The sequence below is a fragment of the Anabrus simplex genome, chromosome 3 (assembly GCF_040414725.1).
Source record: "Anabrus simplex isolate iqAnaSimp1 chromosome 3, ASM4041472v1, whole genome shotgun sequence".
NCBI classification, from domain to species: Eukaryota; Metazoa; Arthropoda; class Insecta; order Orthoptera; family Tettigoniidae; genus Anabrus; species Anabrus simplex.
In genome coordinates, this window is record NC_090267.1 from 384,717,918 (window position 1) to 384,737,195 (window position 19,278).

At 39.8% G+C, this 19,278-nt stretch overlaps 1 protein-coding gene across 1 annotated transcript in view; it reads right to left on the reverse strand.

The window, feature by feature from the left end:
• LOC136866818 (E3 ubiquitin-protein ligase TRIM33) overlaps positions 1-19,278 on the reverse strand; it is a 268,047-nt gene that overhangs the window by 232,077 nt on the left and 16,692 nt on the right. Inside the window, exon 2 of the mRNA XM_067143924.2 lies at positions 8,321-8,538. Coding sequence (XP_067000025.2) covers positions 8,321-8,538 — 218 coding nt within the window. The remainder of the gene's footprint in view (positions 1-8,320; positions 8,539-19,278) is intronic.

Consider the following 19,278-nt stretch of genomic DNA (forward strand, 5'->3'; position numbering starts at 1 on the left):
GTGAGAATTGATGGTAGAATGAGCTCTTGGTTCAGGGTACTTACAGGGGTTAGACAAGACTGTTATCTTTCACCTTTGCTGTTCGTAGTTTACATGGATCATATGCTGAAAGGTATAAAATGGCAGGGAGGGATTCAGTTAGGTGGAAATGTAATAAGCAGTCTGGCCTATTCTGACGACTTGGTCTTAATGGCAGATTGTGCCAAAAGCCTGCAGTGTAATATCTTGGAACTTGAAAATAGGTGCAATGAGTATGGTATGAAAATTAGCCTCTCGAAGACTAAATTGATGGCAGTAGGTAAGAAATTCAACAGAACTGAATGAGAGATTGGTGATACAAAGCTAGAACAGGTCGATAATTTCAAGTATTTAGGTCGTGTGTTCTCCCAGGATGGTAATATAGTAAGTGAGATTGAATCAAGGTGTCGTAAAGCTAATGCAGTGAGCTCGCAGTTGCCATCAAGAGTATTCTGTAAGAAGGAAGTCAGCTCCCGGACGAAACTATCTTTACATCGGTCTGTTTTCAGACCAACTTTGCTTTACGGGAGCGAAAGCTGTGTGGACTCAGGATATCTTATTCATAAGTTAGAAGTAACGGACATGAAAGTAGCAAGATTGATTGCTGGTACAAACAGGTGGGAACAATGGCAGGAGGGTACTCGGAATGAGGAGATAAAGGCTAATTTACGAATGAACTCGATGGATGAAGCTGTGCACATAAACCGGCTTCGGTGGTGGGGTCATGTGAGGCGAATGGAGGAGGATAGGTTACCTAGGAGAATAATGGACTCTGCTATGGAGGGTAAGAGAAGTAGAGGTAGACCAAGACGACGATGGTTAGACTCGGTTTCTAACGATTTAAAGATAAGAGGTATAGAACTAAATGAGGCCACAACACTAGTTGCAAATCGAGGATTGTGGCGACTTTTAGTAAATTCACAGAGGCTTGCAGACTGAACACTGAAAGCCATAACAGTCTATAATGATAATGTATGTATGTATGTATGTATGTATGTATTAAAATCATTTTTTATGTATTGAATAGGTGGAATAAATAAACAATTAATATTTCTTTGACTTTCAGTCTACAACCCGAAATAAAACAGAACGGATTAATTATTATTTAATAAACACTTACGGTATAACTAGGGATGAGATTTTTCTATTTGCCTAATTTATTCCTGTATACAGAAATGTAGGCTGTTAACATATAAATCCGTTTCAAGCTCTTTTTAGCAAGAACTTGTTTGTTTTACTGTGCCAATAAATGCCTATTTGGAGTATAATTGCCTATTTAATGCTTTTTTTGCCAGTCTTTTAAATAATCCAATTTACTTCCAAAGCATTATATTCTGGCTGGTGAGGTTGACAGAATTATTTTCTGGTTTCTCAACATCTGTTTGTATGTATGTTTAGTCATCAGCCCGAAGGCTAGTTGTTTCCTCAACAGTTCTGCCATGAGCTGTCATAAATGGCCTAGGCATCACTGAAGAAGCGTACTAGGGAAATGAGGAGTGAGGTACTTTCCCATTGCTTTCCTCACCGAGCCGGAAGTTACTATTACATATCAGTCTGCCAAGCCCACTGAAATTCATGCACAACTGACCCTATGAGCAATATTTTCACACCATTCGTAGCAGGGACTGGCTGCGTAAGGAATGGCATTACTAGCATCGCTCATACCTCAGTCACTTTCATTTTGTCAAAGCCAAGGATAAAATTGCTCTAGCCCATACCAGAAGACAGTGCTCTGTAAACACTAGGTCCCACCAGCAAAGGCATAGCCCACTAATAATAAGGAGAATTCTCGGAGGTCTCCAGAAATAGCGCTTGGGTAATTTATTTCAGGACGAAAAGCTTTTCAATCCTCCCAACTACTAAGATGATATGCGAGAACGAATCAATGTTGAACTATTGTACACATCAATCTTCTCACTGCAAACCGTTAGACACTTTGTTTTTAGATTGTTTTGAGATCTACTTTGAAGAAGTGATGATGATTGCTGCTTAAAGGGGCCTAACAACTAGATCATCAGTTCCTTTGAAGAAGTGTGTTTGGCAATGCCTAAAGAAGAATCTTCCAAGTTCTACTGGCTGAAGCAGTGGATCAATGGAGATCCAAACTTCCCCACCGATGGGAGGGTAGTCTTCTGCCAAGCTTGAAGTAAGGAGCTCCCTTTTTATTCTTTGTAACTGAGAACTACAATCTCATTAGCATTCATAGTTCTATTAATTTATGTATTTACATGCCCACTTTGGCTATTTTTAGTGCCTGTATGCCAGTCTATTTTAACTGTTTTTAGTGCCTATAAATCCTGACCATACTTGTAAAGAACTGCTGGGATCATTGAGAAGCATATGGGTAACTGATACAGTTTACCAACTCTCTCGAGAATATCAATGCTGTTGGAACTGTGCATCCAAAGAGGAACGTCATGCCACCCCACTTTGCAGCAATGGGCCTTAGGAAGGGAAAATTGACAACTGCCACTATACATGGAATCCTGGCTACCAAATGGGTTGATAAAAGGGATGTCCATTTTCTTTCTATAGTGCATCAAAGACCGGTATTTCATTGAGACTAGAACAGAAAGAAAAAACTTGTTCAGAAACCAGCTACGGCAGTGGACTATAATTCTTGAATGGGCGGTGTTGTTTCACATGATCAACACCTTGGATCACATCCACTAATGAGACAATATGACAAAGGGTAAAAGAAAACATATTTCTATGTGCTTGGTATGACAATACTAAATGCTAGTGTAGTTCACCACATTCTGAATCCTGGTATGACAAGGGTTTGCTTATCCAATTTCAGGATTGATGTTGAAGAGCAAATTTTGGAGAGTGTCCTGCCCGATTAGGCCTACCCCATCACGAGTGTCCAGAGCAGGAAGTACACCACTAAGATTACAGAGAAAACTTTGAGGCCACTTCCCTGTCATGATAACGCCCTCTGCAAGCAAGGCATCTCCACTCTCAAGGCGTAAGGTAAGTTTTGTTATGACCATTGTGAAAAAAATCCCATGGGGAAGAACACAGATGAATCCTGCCACGAATTTCATAAGTGTCAGGTGGTTTTGCATTTAGATGATTGTTTCATGATCATCATACTGTACATAACTATTCTTAGAAAGTGATCATGTATTTCTTGAGTAAGGCTGATGTAAGAAAAATTATGTATTATAAGCTAAATTAAATTAATCATTGGACAATTTTTTCTACATAAATTGCAATCCAATGGGTTAACACACAATTTAACACAAACTCATACTAAATGAATATTAAAACCAACTTCTGAATTAAATGTGTGTGTAATGGAAGAATTAAAATGTTATTAAAACATACTGAAAACCAAAGTGGAGATATTTATTATTGACTAGAAATCATTGTCAACTGAACTTAAGTTTCTGAACGTGCAAACACTTAGACTATTGGTCTCAATAGAAAAATAGTTGCAACATTCACACACACCAAGTATATATTAACCCTTTCCGGCCCTTAGCACCCGAAAGTGCCCGTCTGTTCATTTAGCCTTCCGGTCCTTAGCGCCCGGCTGCATTATCTGCATTCGTCTGCGATCTGTGCGATAGTTCTTTATTTTTCTCATCAGAGAAGTGTTTATAAGGCATTTATGAACACGCAGTGCAATCTACAAGTCTTAGGGAATAAAGGAAGAGAGATAATCTGTTTTCACGTTGCCTAGGCAACGGTCTTGAACTTCCGCAAGCGCGGGTCATCTGTGGCGGGATTGAATATCGCGTATATTGAAACTGAGCTGAATATGGGCGAAAAAAGTGACACAGAATCCTTGAGTAGGGGAGCAGGTGAATTTTTAATGAGTGAATAATGTATCAACGAAGATAATTTTAGTGATAACAGTGATATGAATGAAAACGAATATCGATAAATCGGATCTGATGGCGATGCCACGGCAATTCAGGTAACACAAATATTACGTTTCGTTACTCCGAATGATTAAATGACGTTGAACCTGCGCATAATTCGGAAAGAGTATTAGGGGAAAGAGATTGTTTTTACCTATGTTAGGAGGAGAAAAACTATTCAGTGAGATAGCCTATTGCGCATATAACAATGCAGCCTTCAAACAGTCGCATTTCAGCAAGATAAAAACAGAATGAGAAGACCCTTGCCCAAGATGGAATAAAATCTTATATACATGGGCATCATTCCACTTCCAAAATCAAGTGATTATTGGTTTTGAGGGATTCAGACAACATGGGAATGTGACAAATGCAGACTGTCTCTGTGTCGAGTATCATGAGGAGGAGGGGGGGGGGAAACACATTATGACTAAATAAACAGAGAAATGGATGTGATGGTATATTTTCTAACATACATACATTATCATTATAGACTGTTATGCCTTTCAGCGTTCAGTCTGCAAGCCTCTGAGAATTTACTAAACGTCGCCACAATCCTCGATTTGCAACTAGTGTTGTGGCCTCATTTAGTTCTATATCTTTTATCTTTAAATCGTTAGAAACCGAGTCTAACCATCGTCGTCTTGGTCTACCTCTACTTCTCTTACCCTCCATAACAGAGTCCATTATTCTCCTAGGTAACCTATCCTCCTCCATTCGCCTCACATGACCCCACCACCAAAGCCGGTTTATGCGTACAGCTTCATCCATCGAGTTCATTCCTAAATTAGCCTTTATCTCCTCATTCCGAGTTCCCTCCTTCCATTGTTCCCACCTGTTTGTACCAGCAATCATTCTTGCTACTTTCATGTCTGTTACTTCTAACTTATGAATAAGATATCCTGAGTCCACCCAGCTTTCGCTCCCATAAAGCAAAGTTGGTCTGAAAACAGACCGATGTAAAGATAGTTTCGTCTGGGAGCTGACTTCCTTCTTACAGAATACTGCTGATCGCAACTGCGAGCTCACTGCATTAGCTTTACTACACCTTGATTCAATCTCACTTACTATATTACCATCCTGGGAAAACACACAACCTAAATACTTGAAATTATCGACCTGTTCTAGCTTTGTATCACCAATCTGACATTCAATTCTGTTGGATTTCTTACCTACTGACATCAATTTAGTCTTCGAGAGGCTAATTTTCATACCATACTCATTGCACCTATTTTCAAGTTCTAAGATGTTAGACTGCAGGCTTTCGGCACAGTCTGCCATTAAGACCAAGTCGTCAGCATAGGCCAGGCTGCTTACTACATTTCCACCTAACTGAATCCCTCCCTGCCATTTTATACCTTTCAGCATATGATCCATGTAAACTACGAACAGCAAAGGTGAAAGATTACAGCCTTGTCTAACTCCTGTGAGTACCCTGAACCAAGAACTCATTCTACCATCAATTCTCACTGAAGCCCAATTGTCAACATAAATGCCTTTGATTGATTTTAATAATCTACCTTTAATTCCATAGTCCCCCAGTATAGCGAACATCTTTTCCCTCGGTACCCTGTCATATGCTTTCTCTAGATCTACGAAACATAAACACAACTGCCTATTCCTCTCGTAGCATTTTTCAATTACCTGGCGCATACTGAAAATCTGATCCTGACAGCCTCTCTGTGGTCTGAAACCACACTGGTTTTCATCCAACTTCCTCTCAACGACTGATCGCACCCTCCCTTCCAAGATGCCTGTGAATACTTTGCCTGGTATACTAATCAATGAAATACCTCGATAGTTGTTGCAGTCCTTCCTGTTCCCTTGCTTATAGATAGGTGCAATTACTGCTTTTGTCCAATCTGAAGGTACCTTACCAACACTCCACGCTAATTTGACTACTCTATGAAGCCATTTCATCCCTGCCTTCCCACTATACTTCACCATTTCAGGTCTAATTTCATCTATTCCTGCTGCCTTATGACAATGGAGTTTATTTACTATCCTTTCCACTTCCTCAAGCATAATTTCACCAACATCATTTTCCTCCTCCCCATGACCTTGACTGTTTGCAACACCACCATGATGATTTCCTTTTACATTGAGAAGATGTTCAAAATATTCCCTCCACCTCTCCAGTGATTCCCTGGGATCTGTTATGAGTTCACCTGAATTACTCAAAACACTGTTCATTTCCTTTTTCCCTCCCTTCCTAAGATTCTTTATTACTGTCCAGAATGGTTTCCCTGCTGCTTGACCTAGCCTTTCCAGGTTATTACCAAAATCTTCCCATGACTTCTTTTTGGATTCAACAACTATTTGTTTCGCTCTGTTTCTTTCATCTACGTACAAATCCCTGTCTGCCTCGGCCCTTGTTTGGAGCCATTTCTGATAAGCCTTCTTTTTACGTTTACAGGCTGCTCTTACTTCTTCATTCCACCAAGATGTTCGCCTTTTCCCATCTTTACACACAGTTGTTCCTAGGCATTCCCTTGCTGTTTCTACTACAGCATCCCTGTATGCCACCCATTCACTTTCTATATCCTGAACCTGCTTACTGTCTACTGTTCGAAACTTCTCACTAATCATATCCATGTACTTCTGTCTAATTTCCTCATCCTGGAGATTTTCTACCCTTATTCGTTTGCAGACAGATTTCACTTTCTCTACCCTAGGCCTAGAGATACTTAGTTCACTACAGATCAGATAATGGTCTGTATCATCGAAAAATCCCCGAAAAACTCGTACATTCCTAAAAGATTTCCTGAATTCAAAGTCTGTTAAGATATAGTCTATTATGGATCTGGTACCCCTAGCCTCCCATGTGTAGCGGTGAACAGCCTTATGCTTGAAGAATGTATTTGTAACAGCTAAACCCATACTAGCACAGAAGTCCAGCAAACGCTTCCCATTCCCATTAGCTTCCATATCTTCCCCACATTTACCAATCACCCTTTCGTATCCTTCAGTTCTATTCCCAACTCTCGCACTGAAATCGCCCATTAGCACTATTCTATCCTTGCAGTTGACCCTGACCACGATGTCACTCAATGCTTCATAAAACTTGTCAACTTCATCCTCATCTGCACCCTCACATGGTGAATACACGGACACAATTCTTGTCCTAATTCCTCCCACTGACAAATCTACCCACATCATTCGCTCACTTACGTGCCTAACAGAAACTATGTTGCGTGCAATGGTATTCCTGATAAAGAGCCCTACCCCAGACTCTGCCCTTCCCTTTCTAACACCCGTCAAGTACACTTTATAATCTCCTATCTCTTCCTCCTTATCTCCCCTTACCCGAATATCACTTACTCCTAGCACATCCAGATGCATCCTCTTTGCTGACTCAGCAAGTTCTACCTTCTTTCTTCCATAAGCCCCATTAATATTGATAGCTCCCCATCGAATTCCATTTCGTTCGCCAAGTTGTTTCCAAGGAGTCCCTCGCCTGTCAAATGGGAGTGGGACTCCATTACTCCCATAGGTCCGAGGCTTGCTTAAAGTGTTCTTAGCTCGGTAAATTCATGAAGCAGGATGCTGCCCTACTTGCACATAGTCCAAGTGAGGATCTCTCCTCTAACGGGTTATGGACCACCGGTGAATTGTGTAGTCCTGGCCGCCTGAGCACAAGGAGGGCCACGACTCAGAATATGTCCGAGATGCCCACTCCCATTCCATAGCAACTGGTATCCCGACTCTCAGGACCACTTACTAGGCCACTCAGCCGTTGCCCATGGTTCACGAACTAGGACGTGACTACAGTAACCCACAAACATGAACCATATATTTTCTAATGTTATTGAAAATTTGAATTCATTGTGACCAATAGTTTTTACTCTATTTAACTTTTTCTGAAACAATACGGTCTGTTTCAGTTTTTGCTAAATAATAGGTTGAAACCTGGGGATAAGCAGAGTGAAAATGCGAGCAGGAAAAGGGTTAACTAACTTCTTACAGCTACACTTGGTAAGTCACCACCCTTGTCCCTCATCAGACAAGAACTTTCAATAGAGTTGACAACCTTAACTGTAAAAAAATAAAAACAGCTTGAAGGCCAGCTCATGCAAAGATGAGATTTGGCTATCTACCATGCCATCTCCAGTATAGCTGCATACAGTACTATCAAGGAAAACTGTAGCATTAATATACCGTATTATTTATTTATGAAATATAGAATCAACTTGGGGATCCACAGAGCATGCTTTGGGAACCACTGTTCTAGTTATCCGGAAATATACAACAAGTATCAGGATAAGAAGCAAACATCTGGACTGCATACCCAAATAGACTGTACTAAATATTGATTCAAATGCAGCATGAAATGATCAACAACCAGAACAAATTTGAAATGACTTGGTATGGTAACCTATATTTTCTCTTAATACATACTTGAAAGCTAATGAATTACAAAGAAAATCGATACACACCTGAACACAGTTATCGCAGATATACTCTGAGCACTCTACACACCAACTAGTTGCAGTTGCATTGTCGTGGCAACTTGTGCATTTTAAATTGTTTAATTTCATTGCACACTGAGAAGCATCATTATCTCCTTCTATTTCCATCAAGAACTGATTTTCAATAATGTTTGATACATGGCAATGTACTCGACAAGCTTGACAGGTAATTGTGTTGTTATCAACTGAAACAAAAGGATGTTCATTTTAAAAAACTGAAGATATCTAATACCTTTATAATAACCTACATGAGAGAAAGGAGAAACATGCCAACTTTATCACACAGGGTATTTTCAAGTACTGTAATTACAATTATTATTCAATTTCAAATTGGCTAAAATCTGCTTTATGTTTTATTCTATAATGCCTTTTTATATTGCACTTCTTCATAATAAAATACTATAAAATTCTATTTCCAGACATGATATAGTGGTATATAATTTACCACCTCCAGGTTATGCTATGTACTAACAAGAGAGTTATACTGCACATTATGGCACTTTGGCATCTCCAAAAACCATAAAAATGTAGTTAATGGGACATAAAACAAATAATTACCATCATCCTACACAGAACAACTCAGGTAGATTTTAAGCTATGGCCAGGAAGGCATGCAACCCACGGATTTTATCAGTGTGTCTGTAAAACCAAAGTGCTTAATATACTGAATGAAAAATGTATGCGAGCACTATGTAGGAAAACACACGAATGGAACTAAGTTGTAAACTGTTCTGCAAGAATGATTTTACAGATGCTCTTCTGTAAAGAGTAACTCTCTTTTGTTAATCTTAGCACATGATACACACTTCCACCTTAACAATAATGAAGTCAAGTAATTTTATGATACTAAAGGATTTTTTGTTATTGTTGCCATAACTTAAAATGTTAAAACCAGAAATCTACTTCTTATGCAAGAGGATCATCATGGGATTCTGCACAATAAAAATAACTGGTTAAAACTATTTTTGGTTCTAATTGTACAGAAAGGTGATTGTAATGTATGTGGCAACTACCATGGTATATACTTTACTGTCCATACCTGGTAAACTTCTTGTAAGGATCCTACTTAGCCATCACGAAGTTGTCTCTGACAAAATTCTTTCTTGGTCTTAGTGCAGTTTCCATGACTGAAAAGGCACAACTGAAATGATCTCTGATGCACGGCACCTCCAGGATAAATGAAGAGAACAACAGCAACCTCTCTATTTAATGTTTTATGATCTGCAAAAATCCTCTGATTCTGTCCTGAGACCTGCTATGTGCGCAATGTTGAATACTTTGGTTACTTTGAATACTTTGTTGACCTGGTTCAAGCATTTCATTTCTGCCTCAGATGTGACTCTAGAACAGGTAGAAGACTTTTCACACCGTGCAAGCATCCTGTCTAAATGATGCACCTCAGAAAAGGATGTGGAAAACAGACTTCCTGCTACCCAGTTGGCATTTAGTTGGCTATCTAGCTGGATCTTCAGGAATAAAGACCAAAAAGACCTAACAGTTCATATCAAACTCATGGTGTATAAAGCAATCGTCATCTGAACATTACACTATGGATTTGAAAGCTGTACCCTGTACCACCATGACATTACAAAACTTATTTTCAATCTAGGAAACTAGGACCTTGCATACGGATATGTCAGCTGAACATAAAAGGGATCAGTAAATCAAAATGTGAATATCTGTCAAAATTGCTACTGGATGCCAATGTTGATATTGTTCTTATTGAGGAGACGCATGTGCAAGATGAAGATCAATTCTGCAAAAGAGTTAATATTCCTAGTTACACATTTGTTCGTAATTCTATCACCAATATTACGCTGCTATGGCAAAGTGTAGATGAGAATATTCACATAGTTGTAATTAAAGTAAATTATAATTCCATCACAAATGCTTATAAACCTCCTAATGTACCATGGCCTGATTCTGTTATACCTACTACTGAACACCCTTCCATCTATCTAGGTGACTTCAACATTCATCACCAGGAGTGAAAATATTAATAAAATGATGAATGTGGCTTGAGTCTCGTTGAATGGACAGAAGTGAACAATCTTGATTTGCCAAAAATAAAGGAACTTTCAAGTCTGCAGCTTGGAAAAAAAAGAGTATAATCCAGATTTGTGCTTTGTGAGTTGTAATGAACGTAGTTGAGCTCTACCTTCTTCCAGAGAAGTTTTGAATGACTTTCCAACAGTCAACACAGACCAGTATTAGTTGAAATTGGCTTAACAGTTCCCCCTCATTAAATCAACTCCACGACCAAGATGGAATTTCAAAAAAGTTGATTGGAAAATATTTGCTACTGAACTAGACAAATGTATTCGCTGTATACCACTGGAGAGTAACAGCTATAAACGTTTCATTGGAGTGGTATATTGTGCTGCCAAGAGAAGTATTCCAGGAGGCTTTCGTAAAGAGTATATTCCAGGATGGCCCGAGGTGAGCAAAGTACTCTTTAATCAATACCAGAAAGTAAAGAACCCAGAGATTGCTGATGAGCTCTTACAAAGTCTAGACTTCTCTCGAAGACAAAAATGGATTAATACAGTTGAGAATTTGAACTCCTCTCACTCCAGTTGAAAAGCATGGAGCCTTTTCAAAAAAACTTGGAGGAAATGCTCCAGCAATCAGAGAACAACATAAAGTTACTCCAACATCGCGTGTTCCATCTGATAAAAAAACATACAAGATATGTCAGACATCAATTGTAGATTATGAAAGCTGCAGCTACCCCTATACCAAGCTTCACCCAACCTTTTCTGGTGGAAGAAATTGATCTTTCTTTAAGAGAGCTAAAATCTGGAAAAGCTCCTGGATTTGACGGCATTCACCCAGAGTTCCTAATACATACAGGAACTCATACAAGGAGTTGGCTTGCTCAGTTTTATACAGATATATTCCAGACTGGGATACTACCTCCAAATTTCAATAAAGCTAAGATAATTGCCATACTAAAACTGGGAAAATCAAGTGATCTACCAGATAGTTATAGACCTATAGCACTTCTCAGTTGCTGCTACAAACTGTTTGAAAGACTTATTTACAACAGTATCAGCTCTGCCACTTTCGATCAAATCCCATCAGAGCAGGCAGATTTTAGACCAAATAGAAGCTGTTGTGATCAAGTTCTATCGCTAGCAAAATACACTGAAGCAGGCTTTCAAAGGCAAATGAAAACCAGTGCAATATTTATTGATCTGACTGCAGCCTTTGACAATGTTTGGAGTGGGGTCTTATATACAAACTTATGAAGATCATTCCATGTAGAACAACAGTTCACATCATTAACATGTTAAGCGACAGAAAAATTTGGGTCACTATGGAAAATGAAATGAGCACTGTAAGGAAACTAAAACAGGGTTTACCTCAGGGCTCCATTCTCTCTCCACTATTATTCAACCTCTAAATCAGTGATCTTCCAGACACCATTTGTAGAAAGTTCTGCTATGCTGATGCACCATGCTGAGGAAAGCTTGGAAAGCGATCTAAACACCTTGGAAAAGTACTTTAAACAATGGCGGCTTTCTCCTAGTGCCAACAAAACTGAAGTTTCATCCTTTCAATTGAACAATAAACTAGCACATACAACGCTTAATGTTACCTTCTGCAACAGAGCTCTCAGATTCAATCAGTTTCCCAAATATCTAGGAGTCACCTTTGATCGCACATTGTCTTTTAAGAAACATCTCTCAAATGTTGCGAACAAGCTTAAAACTACAAATAACATCATACACGAATTGTGTGGATCTACATGGGGAGCACTGGCAGACAACATACGCCATTCATCTCTGGGTTTGGTTTATTGGTGTTCAGAATATTGCGCCCATGTCTGGCTTAATAGCCCTTACACAAAACTCACTGACTCGCAGCTTAACACTACTATGCGTATGATAACCGGTATTATTAGATCTACGCCAATAAATTGGCTCCCTGTACTGGCTGGAATGGCACCATCAGATTTACATCGCACATGTGCCCTTGTATGAGAGTTCCAGAAAATTGAGCAAAATCTACAACTTCAAGTCCATCAAGATATTCCATCTATCAACAGAAATCGGCTAAAGTCTCATCATCCACCTATATGAGATGCTCAAAGCAAGCTGGTAAGCAACTTCGGTTACGTGGCAGCTTGGAAACAATAGTGGGAATCACAGACAGAACATCTGCTACATAGTTTCTTCCCCCAAGGGTAAACAGTTGCAGGGTTCAACTTACCTCGTCAAACTTGTATAACTTTGAACCAACTAAGAACAAAACATGGTAGATGTAGGGACTCCTTGTTCAAGTGGAAGAAAGTGAGTAGTTCTGAGTGTGACTGCGGTGTCTCCCGTCAGACCACTGGACACATTGATCATGAATATGAGCGGTGAGCTTGGACTGATGATTGGAAGGATGTCATCATGGCTACTCCTGAGGCCGTTGTATGGATCAACGAACTTGATGAACAACTTTGAACGTTATTGGCATAATTGTGCTGTCCTAATATTTTGTTTTCTTTACGTATTTATTTACTTTTATATCACTACATGTCATATAAATGCCATACGCTAAATAATAAAATCACAAAACTTTATATAACTTTTAAGTTTTGCAGTCTGTCAAAGCATGAAATACAAAATGTATACCACAGATGTGCCAACTTTTGAAAGCTAAAGATCACAAGATTTTTTACTATATATCACAACGTGTTATGACATTTCACTGATTATGTAACATTTATCAATTCAAGACAAGTGATGTTTCGGGAAGTAATCTGAGTGACAATAACAATAACAGCGATGTGTGTGATGACGAGGGAGATGGTAATGAGTTGCCGTGTCTCAGATTTCACCAGCATGTACAAAATTGCAATACTACTTGGAGATCATGGACAACAGGTGAAGTAGGCTAGCGTAAATCCCTTTTTAGGTCAAAGTTGCTTTATAAACCATGGTAATACACCCGGTATAGAATTATGGTACTGGCAACTATTTTTTAAGGACCAGCTACTAATCTTTATTACAAATGAGACCAATGAGTACGCGAAGCTAAAAATTCGGCAAAACCCACACTCCACCATACATGACAAAGTGCGACTAAATGGCAAGCTGCATCTGCTTTATCTCCATCCCCAAGGGAAACTGAAAGACTGCAAAGGTTTACAGTAATAAGAAAGTTGCGGGGAGAGAAGAGAAACAGTCTACTTCAACAAAACTTACAAGAAGCAACCCGGACTTCACCATGGATTGTACTTCAAACAGCATCACACCTTCCAGAAATTCTGATGTAAATGTGGGGGAAATAAATAAATATATTCTGCATCTTTATGTCCTTGTGTACAATAATTTTGCATTTGAACCTGTATAAGTGTTTCATAATACATACCTAGTATGACAAAAACTGAATTAATTACAATTTGAGAGATGCTATGGCTAGGAAAATATTAGGGTGGAATTATGTTACTGGCTTTACATTCCACTAACTACTTTTATGGTCTTCGGAGACGCTGAGATGCCGGAATTTAGTCCCACAGGAGTATTTTTTTACGTGCCAGTAAATCTGTCGACACTAGGCTGACATATTTGAGCACCTCCAAATACCACTGGACTGAGCCAAAATCAAACCTGCCAAGTAGGAGTCAGAAGGCCAGTGCCTCAACCGTCTGAGCCACACGGCCAGGCAGGGAAAGAGTTAAGACCCCTTTGTTTTGATGGAAATTTCCTAGTATCTCTTAATATAGTCCTAATCATAATGTCTCCAGTTTCAAACTTTATAAAGGTAAAAATTAGATGTATCCTCCTAATTCAATACAAAACATAATTCCATAATTAGATGGAGCAATAAAATTCAAACATGTTTCGACTTGTTTGAGCCATCTTCAGTGAAATAAGGCAGGGTTAAAGTAATCTACATAATGCAAGCTAAAAATGCGCTAAAAACATAATGAAGGAACAAATGAAAAAACAAAAGAGACAGACGGAAATAAAAACAATAATATACAATATACAGTAATGATATACAATCAAGATGTGGGATACAAGTGCTCACCACTTTTTCCTATCTTCATATCTCTTAATGCAGTAATATTAAACACAGTGCTTCATCACCACTGTCTGGCTCCATGGCTAAATGGTTAGCATGCTGGCCTTTGGTCACAGGGGCCCCGGGTTCGATTCCCGGCAGGGTCGGGAATTTTAACCATCATTGGTTAATTTCCCTGGCACGGGGGCTGGATGTATGTGTTGTCTTCATCATCATTTCATCCTCATCACGACACGCAGGTCGCCTGTGGGCATCAAATCAAAAGACCTGCACCTGGCGAGCTGAACCCGTCCTGGGATATCCTGGCACAAAAGCCATACGCCATTTCATTTCATCACCACTAGTATCTGATCTGCACTAAATATTTTCTCTTCTGAAGCAGCCCTACTTCAGGGAGTGGCGACTCTGCCCACGGAAGTCCCAGAGCACACTGACACATGTTACCAGTGTGTAGCATCTGGTAAAAGGTCCCAGCTCAGGGTTACGAGTGAAGACCCAACGGGATCTGCAGTGGAGAACTTTGGTACAGTGAAGATGGCGGAAGAGACAACCCAAGCACTTGGAGATTAATATAAGCACAACAATTGCCCAACGGTCAATCAGGCGGAAGAGCAACCACTACAATAACTCTGGTTCCCAACGACTGTGCAAGCGGAAAAGGCTATGCCAGACGGACTGGGTACAAAGGCGCAGCTCAAAGATGATCAAGTCTGCGGTGCTTGATCCCGCATGTCTCATGCTGTATGTGTCACGGTGAATGGCTCTGTGTGGACCACTTCCTGGCAAGTTGTAGTCTACCTTAAACAAAGTCACGCCCATGGCAATTTCGCCTGCTGTTCAAAAGAACAATGGCGATGGGATATGGATGGCGGAAGCAGGTTTTGGGTGAAACTAGGAGCTTCTAGTCTGAACCTGCACAATAACTGCAGATGTGTGATGACAAGTGATTAAAATCATTTTGGGTCCATATTGAATCTCAGTATACTTCTTAAAATATATAATTTGTTTATTAAACAGCCACCCATTCAATACAATTCCTGAAACCCAGTGACTACTCAGGGATCCAATCCTACATCTGTGACTGGGCAGACCTATTTAGGATCACTACTGCACATCCCAAATGGGGAAGGCCCTAAAAAATGTAGGCTAAACATTGGTAGCCACGTTCAAACCCGTCTGGCAAACCACACTCAGAGGGTCACCCCAATTCATGCGGTCAAAATCAGCAAACAACAAAGAATAATGTTCTAACTGTAGGCACCTGGAATGTCAGAATACTACTACACCTGAAGGACAACAATAAGCCCAAAAGAAGGACAGCTCTTATTATCCACGAGCTAGCAAGACTAAACATCGACATTGCTGCAGTGAATGAAACCAGACTGTCAGGTGAAGGATGAATAAATGAAGCCAGTAGTGGATATACCATCTTTTAGAAAGGAAAGGAGGAAGGGAAACATAGCATTCATGGTGATGGATTTGCGGCTAAGACAAAGTTAGTGAACAAACATCGACTCACACAACCACAGTAAGTGAAGGACTCATGACCCAGCGTAAGCCTCTCTCTGGAGATAGTGCCATTACATTTATTTCCTCATATGCCCCCACTCTAAATGAAACGGAGGATATAAAAAAATCAGTTCTACCATAACCTTAACACAGTCCTTACGAAGATACCTGAACAGATAAGATCTCATTGCCTGGCAACTCCAACTATAGAGTGGGAAATGACAACCATCTGTGGGAAAATGTCATGGGAAACCAAAGTCTAGGGGACTGCAATTTAAATGGCCTAATACTACTTGGTCTATGTGCTGAACATGAACTCTTCATCAAAAATACACACTTCCAACTTCAAAACCGCTTCAAAACAACATGGAGGCAGCCACGATCCAAACACTGGCATCTCACTGAATATGTCATTACCCGCCAATGTGACAGAAGAGATGTCCTGATCACAAAGACAACAAGAAACATTGATGACTGTTGGATAGATCTTTTTATTAGCGTAGGATTTCCATCCATCTGAAGCCAAGCATCATCTCATGCACCCTCCCAGAAAGAAATTTGACACTTGTAAACTTAAGAATGAAGCTGTTACCACAGAATACCAGAACACTATTTTAAACCACTTGTCACACAACCCAGTCAAATCAAAAGACGTAAATTCTGAAGGGCCCACACTCCAAAATATCATCAATCAGCAGAATGTGCTATTGGCTTTGAGAAGAGGAAAAGACAAGACTGGTTCAATGACAATAATGAAGCCATAACAAAAATTCCATATGAAAATTAGGTAAATAATCTACATATCATTATAAATTGGCAATGAATAATGCAGCAGTATTGTACTTTCACAGAAAACTGGAACCTTGTACAAATTTCATGTGGCTGGGCACATTTTTATACTTGTCCAGTGATTGAGTATTTATTTATTCATGTAAGAGGTACCAATATATACAAGAAAGAGATACTGAATATGAAAAATATACTTGAAAAAATCTACACAATATATACAATATTTACACAAGTTGTGACCAGTATTTGGCTACAATGATGGCAATGTTTCCAGCCAGTGCCAGTTCCAACCCTGTACATGAATCTGGGCATACAGGACAGTCCAAGAGATGCCTAAAAGTCTGTTCCTCCCCACATTCACACAATGAGTCCCCACCATGCAGGATGCCCCATTTCATAAGATTGTTCGTATTTCTTACAACGCCGGTCCGCAGACTGTTTAAGGACTTCCACATACACCATCCCTCTTCATGACCAGGTGGCAACTTTTCTTCAATTTCAATACGTACTGGATGATTTGGGTACCTTTGTTTCCATAGATTAACCCTGGCCTTCTTTGGGTCAGAATCAAGTGGAGAAGACTGTAGAAAACTCTTCCTGGACTTCAGTCGAGTTGGTGGTGACTGATCATGAAGGGGATGAGCTGAAACGCTGCAAACCTTTCATCTCTCGATATTAGCGACCACCTCACGTCTAATATCAGGTAGGGCTATACCTGCAAGTGAATACAACTTCTGTGTGGGTGTTGGTTTTAAACAGCCTGTGATTAGTCTGTAGGTTTCATTCAAAGCAATGTCGACTTTCTTTGCGAGAGCTGATTTGTACTACTTGCGAGAGCTGATTTGTACCACACGGGACTAGCATATTCAGCAGCAGAGTGCTAGGGCAGTTGTCCTCATTGTCTAAGGATGGGCACCTCATCCGGAACCAGTTACCTTATGCAGTAGGTGGTTTCGTGATGAAACTTTTGCCTTGAGTTTGGTGCAGTGTGTGATGAAGGTCAGCGAACAATCCAGGGTAACACCACGGTAAACTGGGGTATTGCTGTGTTCCAGCTCCATTCCTTTCAAATTCACATGCAGCTTCAGCAAGGCTTCTTGTTCTTGAATTGAGTAATCCCTTCTTCTCCTTCTTCTTCGTACTTTCTTCATGGGGCCTCTAAATATTAGTTCCTAATTAGCGTCGACCTCCAAAATCTTTTGCTACCATGTTTTTCCTTCATTCCCACCAAGATATACCTGCTCCCTTCACAAAGCTGCAGGCTGTTCTTATTGGGTCTTCTTGGATTTTTTCTCTCTCTTCACCTGGTAGTCCTAAAGTGGAGAGTCTGATTCTACCCAGCGCCTCACATTCGAAAAGTATGCGTTCAGCTGATTCCTCTGCTTCATTGCATTTCCTATGTATTGTCCCCTTCAAATTTGGCCTACAAAAGGTATTTTATTGTGTCTGCAATTAGGGGGTATTATTTCATTAGAACAGGTGATATTTTTCCAATCCTGTGTTATAGAGACGTTCTCGCCTGTACAGAACCGGTCTTACCAGCAAGGGAGCAGAGTACTGATTTTTTTTTATAGAGCCGTCAGCTGTCCCACGTGACCCACTGAGAGTAGTCAAGGTCACCCCGATCTAAATTACGCATGTCCAAGTCTTCAAATGAAAGTACTTTCATGAATTGTAATAGTCTATCAGGTGCAAGACGACGGCTAATTACGAACCGTTGTGGTGACACGCCCTCATTGTGAAGTGCTTAAATACCCCAGTTTTCTGAAGAAACACTCTCATATTCTCCTATTTTTTTCTTACGCTCTTATTTACGAACTTCGCTTGCTGCTGCTTTCGCCGTACTCTGACTTACGACGCAGACACTCCGTCATTGGACTTGGAATATTTCTACTTGGCTGTGCAAATCAACTATCTTCCATAACACCGTAGTCAATGAGTCTGGCAGATTTTCGCAGGCTAAGTTATGTGTCATTCATCTTCAAAACTCAACGCGTGTGTGTGCAGAAAATCTTCTAAAATTGCTTGTCAGTTTCAACCTCTACTGTGTTAGAAGAAGGAAGAGGATCGCCACGTGTTTGTTCGAGTGTGTCAAGATGTTTCTACACCTTGAAGAGGAGATCTACCACAATTCTGCATTGAACATCACGGCTACAATGGTGTGTTAAAATGTAGGCGACTTCTGACATGGGGAGATAGCGACGGAAGCAGACGGATTTCTATATAAAATTTTCTTCTTTTGGGATTTAAGGCGTGTTAGTGTCATCTGGCATATTGTCGAACTCTAGTTTACGCGAATTTGATATCTAGCACATCTAATAATAATAATAATAATAATAATAATAATAATAATAATAATAATAATAATAAATTTTGCACCTCAGGTTAAATGAATGAATAAGGGTCATGAGTTTAAATATTGCTTGATCTTGTGTCTAAGAGGTTAATGTGTGCTCAATTAGGATGAATATGAGCCTGGAATATGGCAGAATCTTGACGATCCATTTACTGTATTTTATTGACTTGTGAATTCATTTATTGAATGTTATTTGAAGAATACGTGTGGGGTAAGACGTAATTTCTTCAAATGGAGCACATGTTAACAG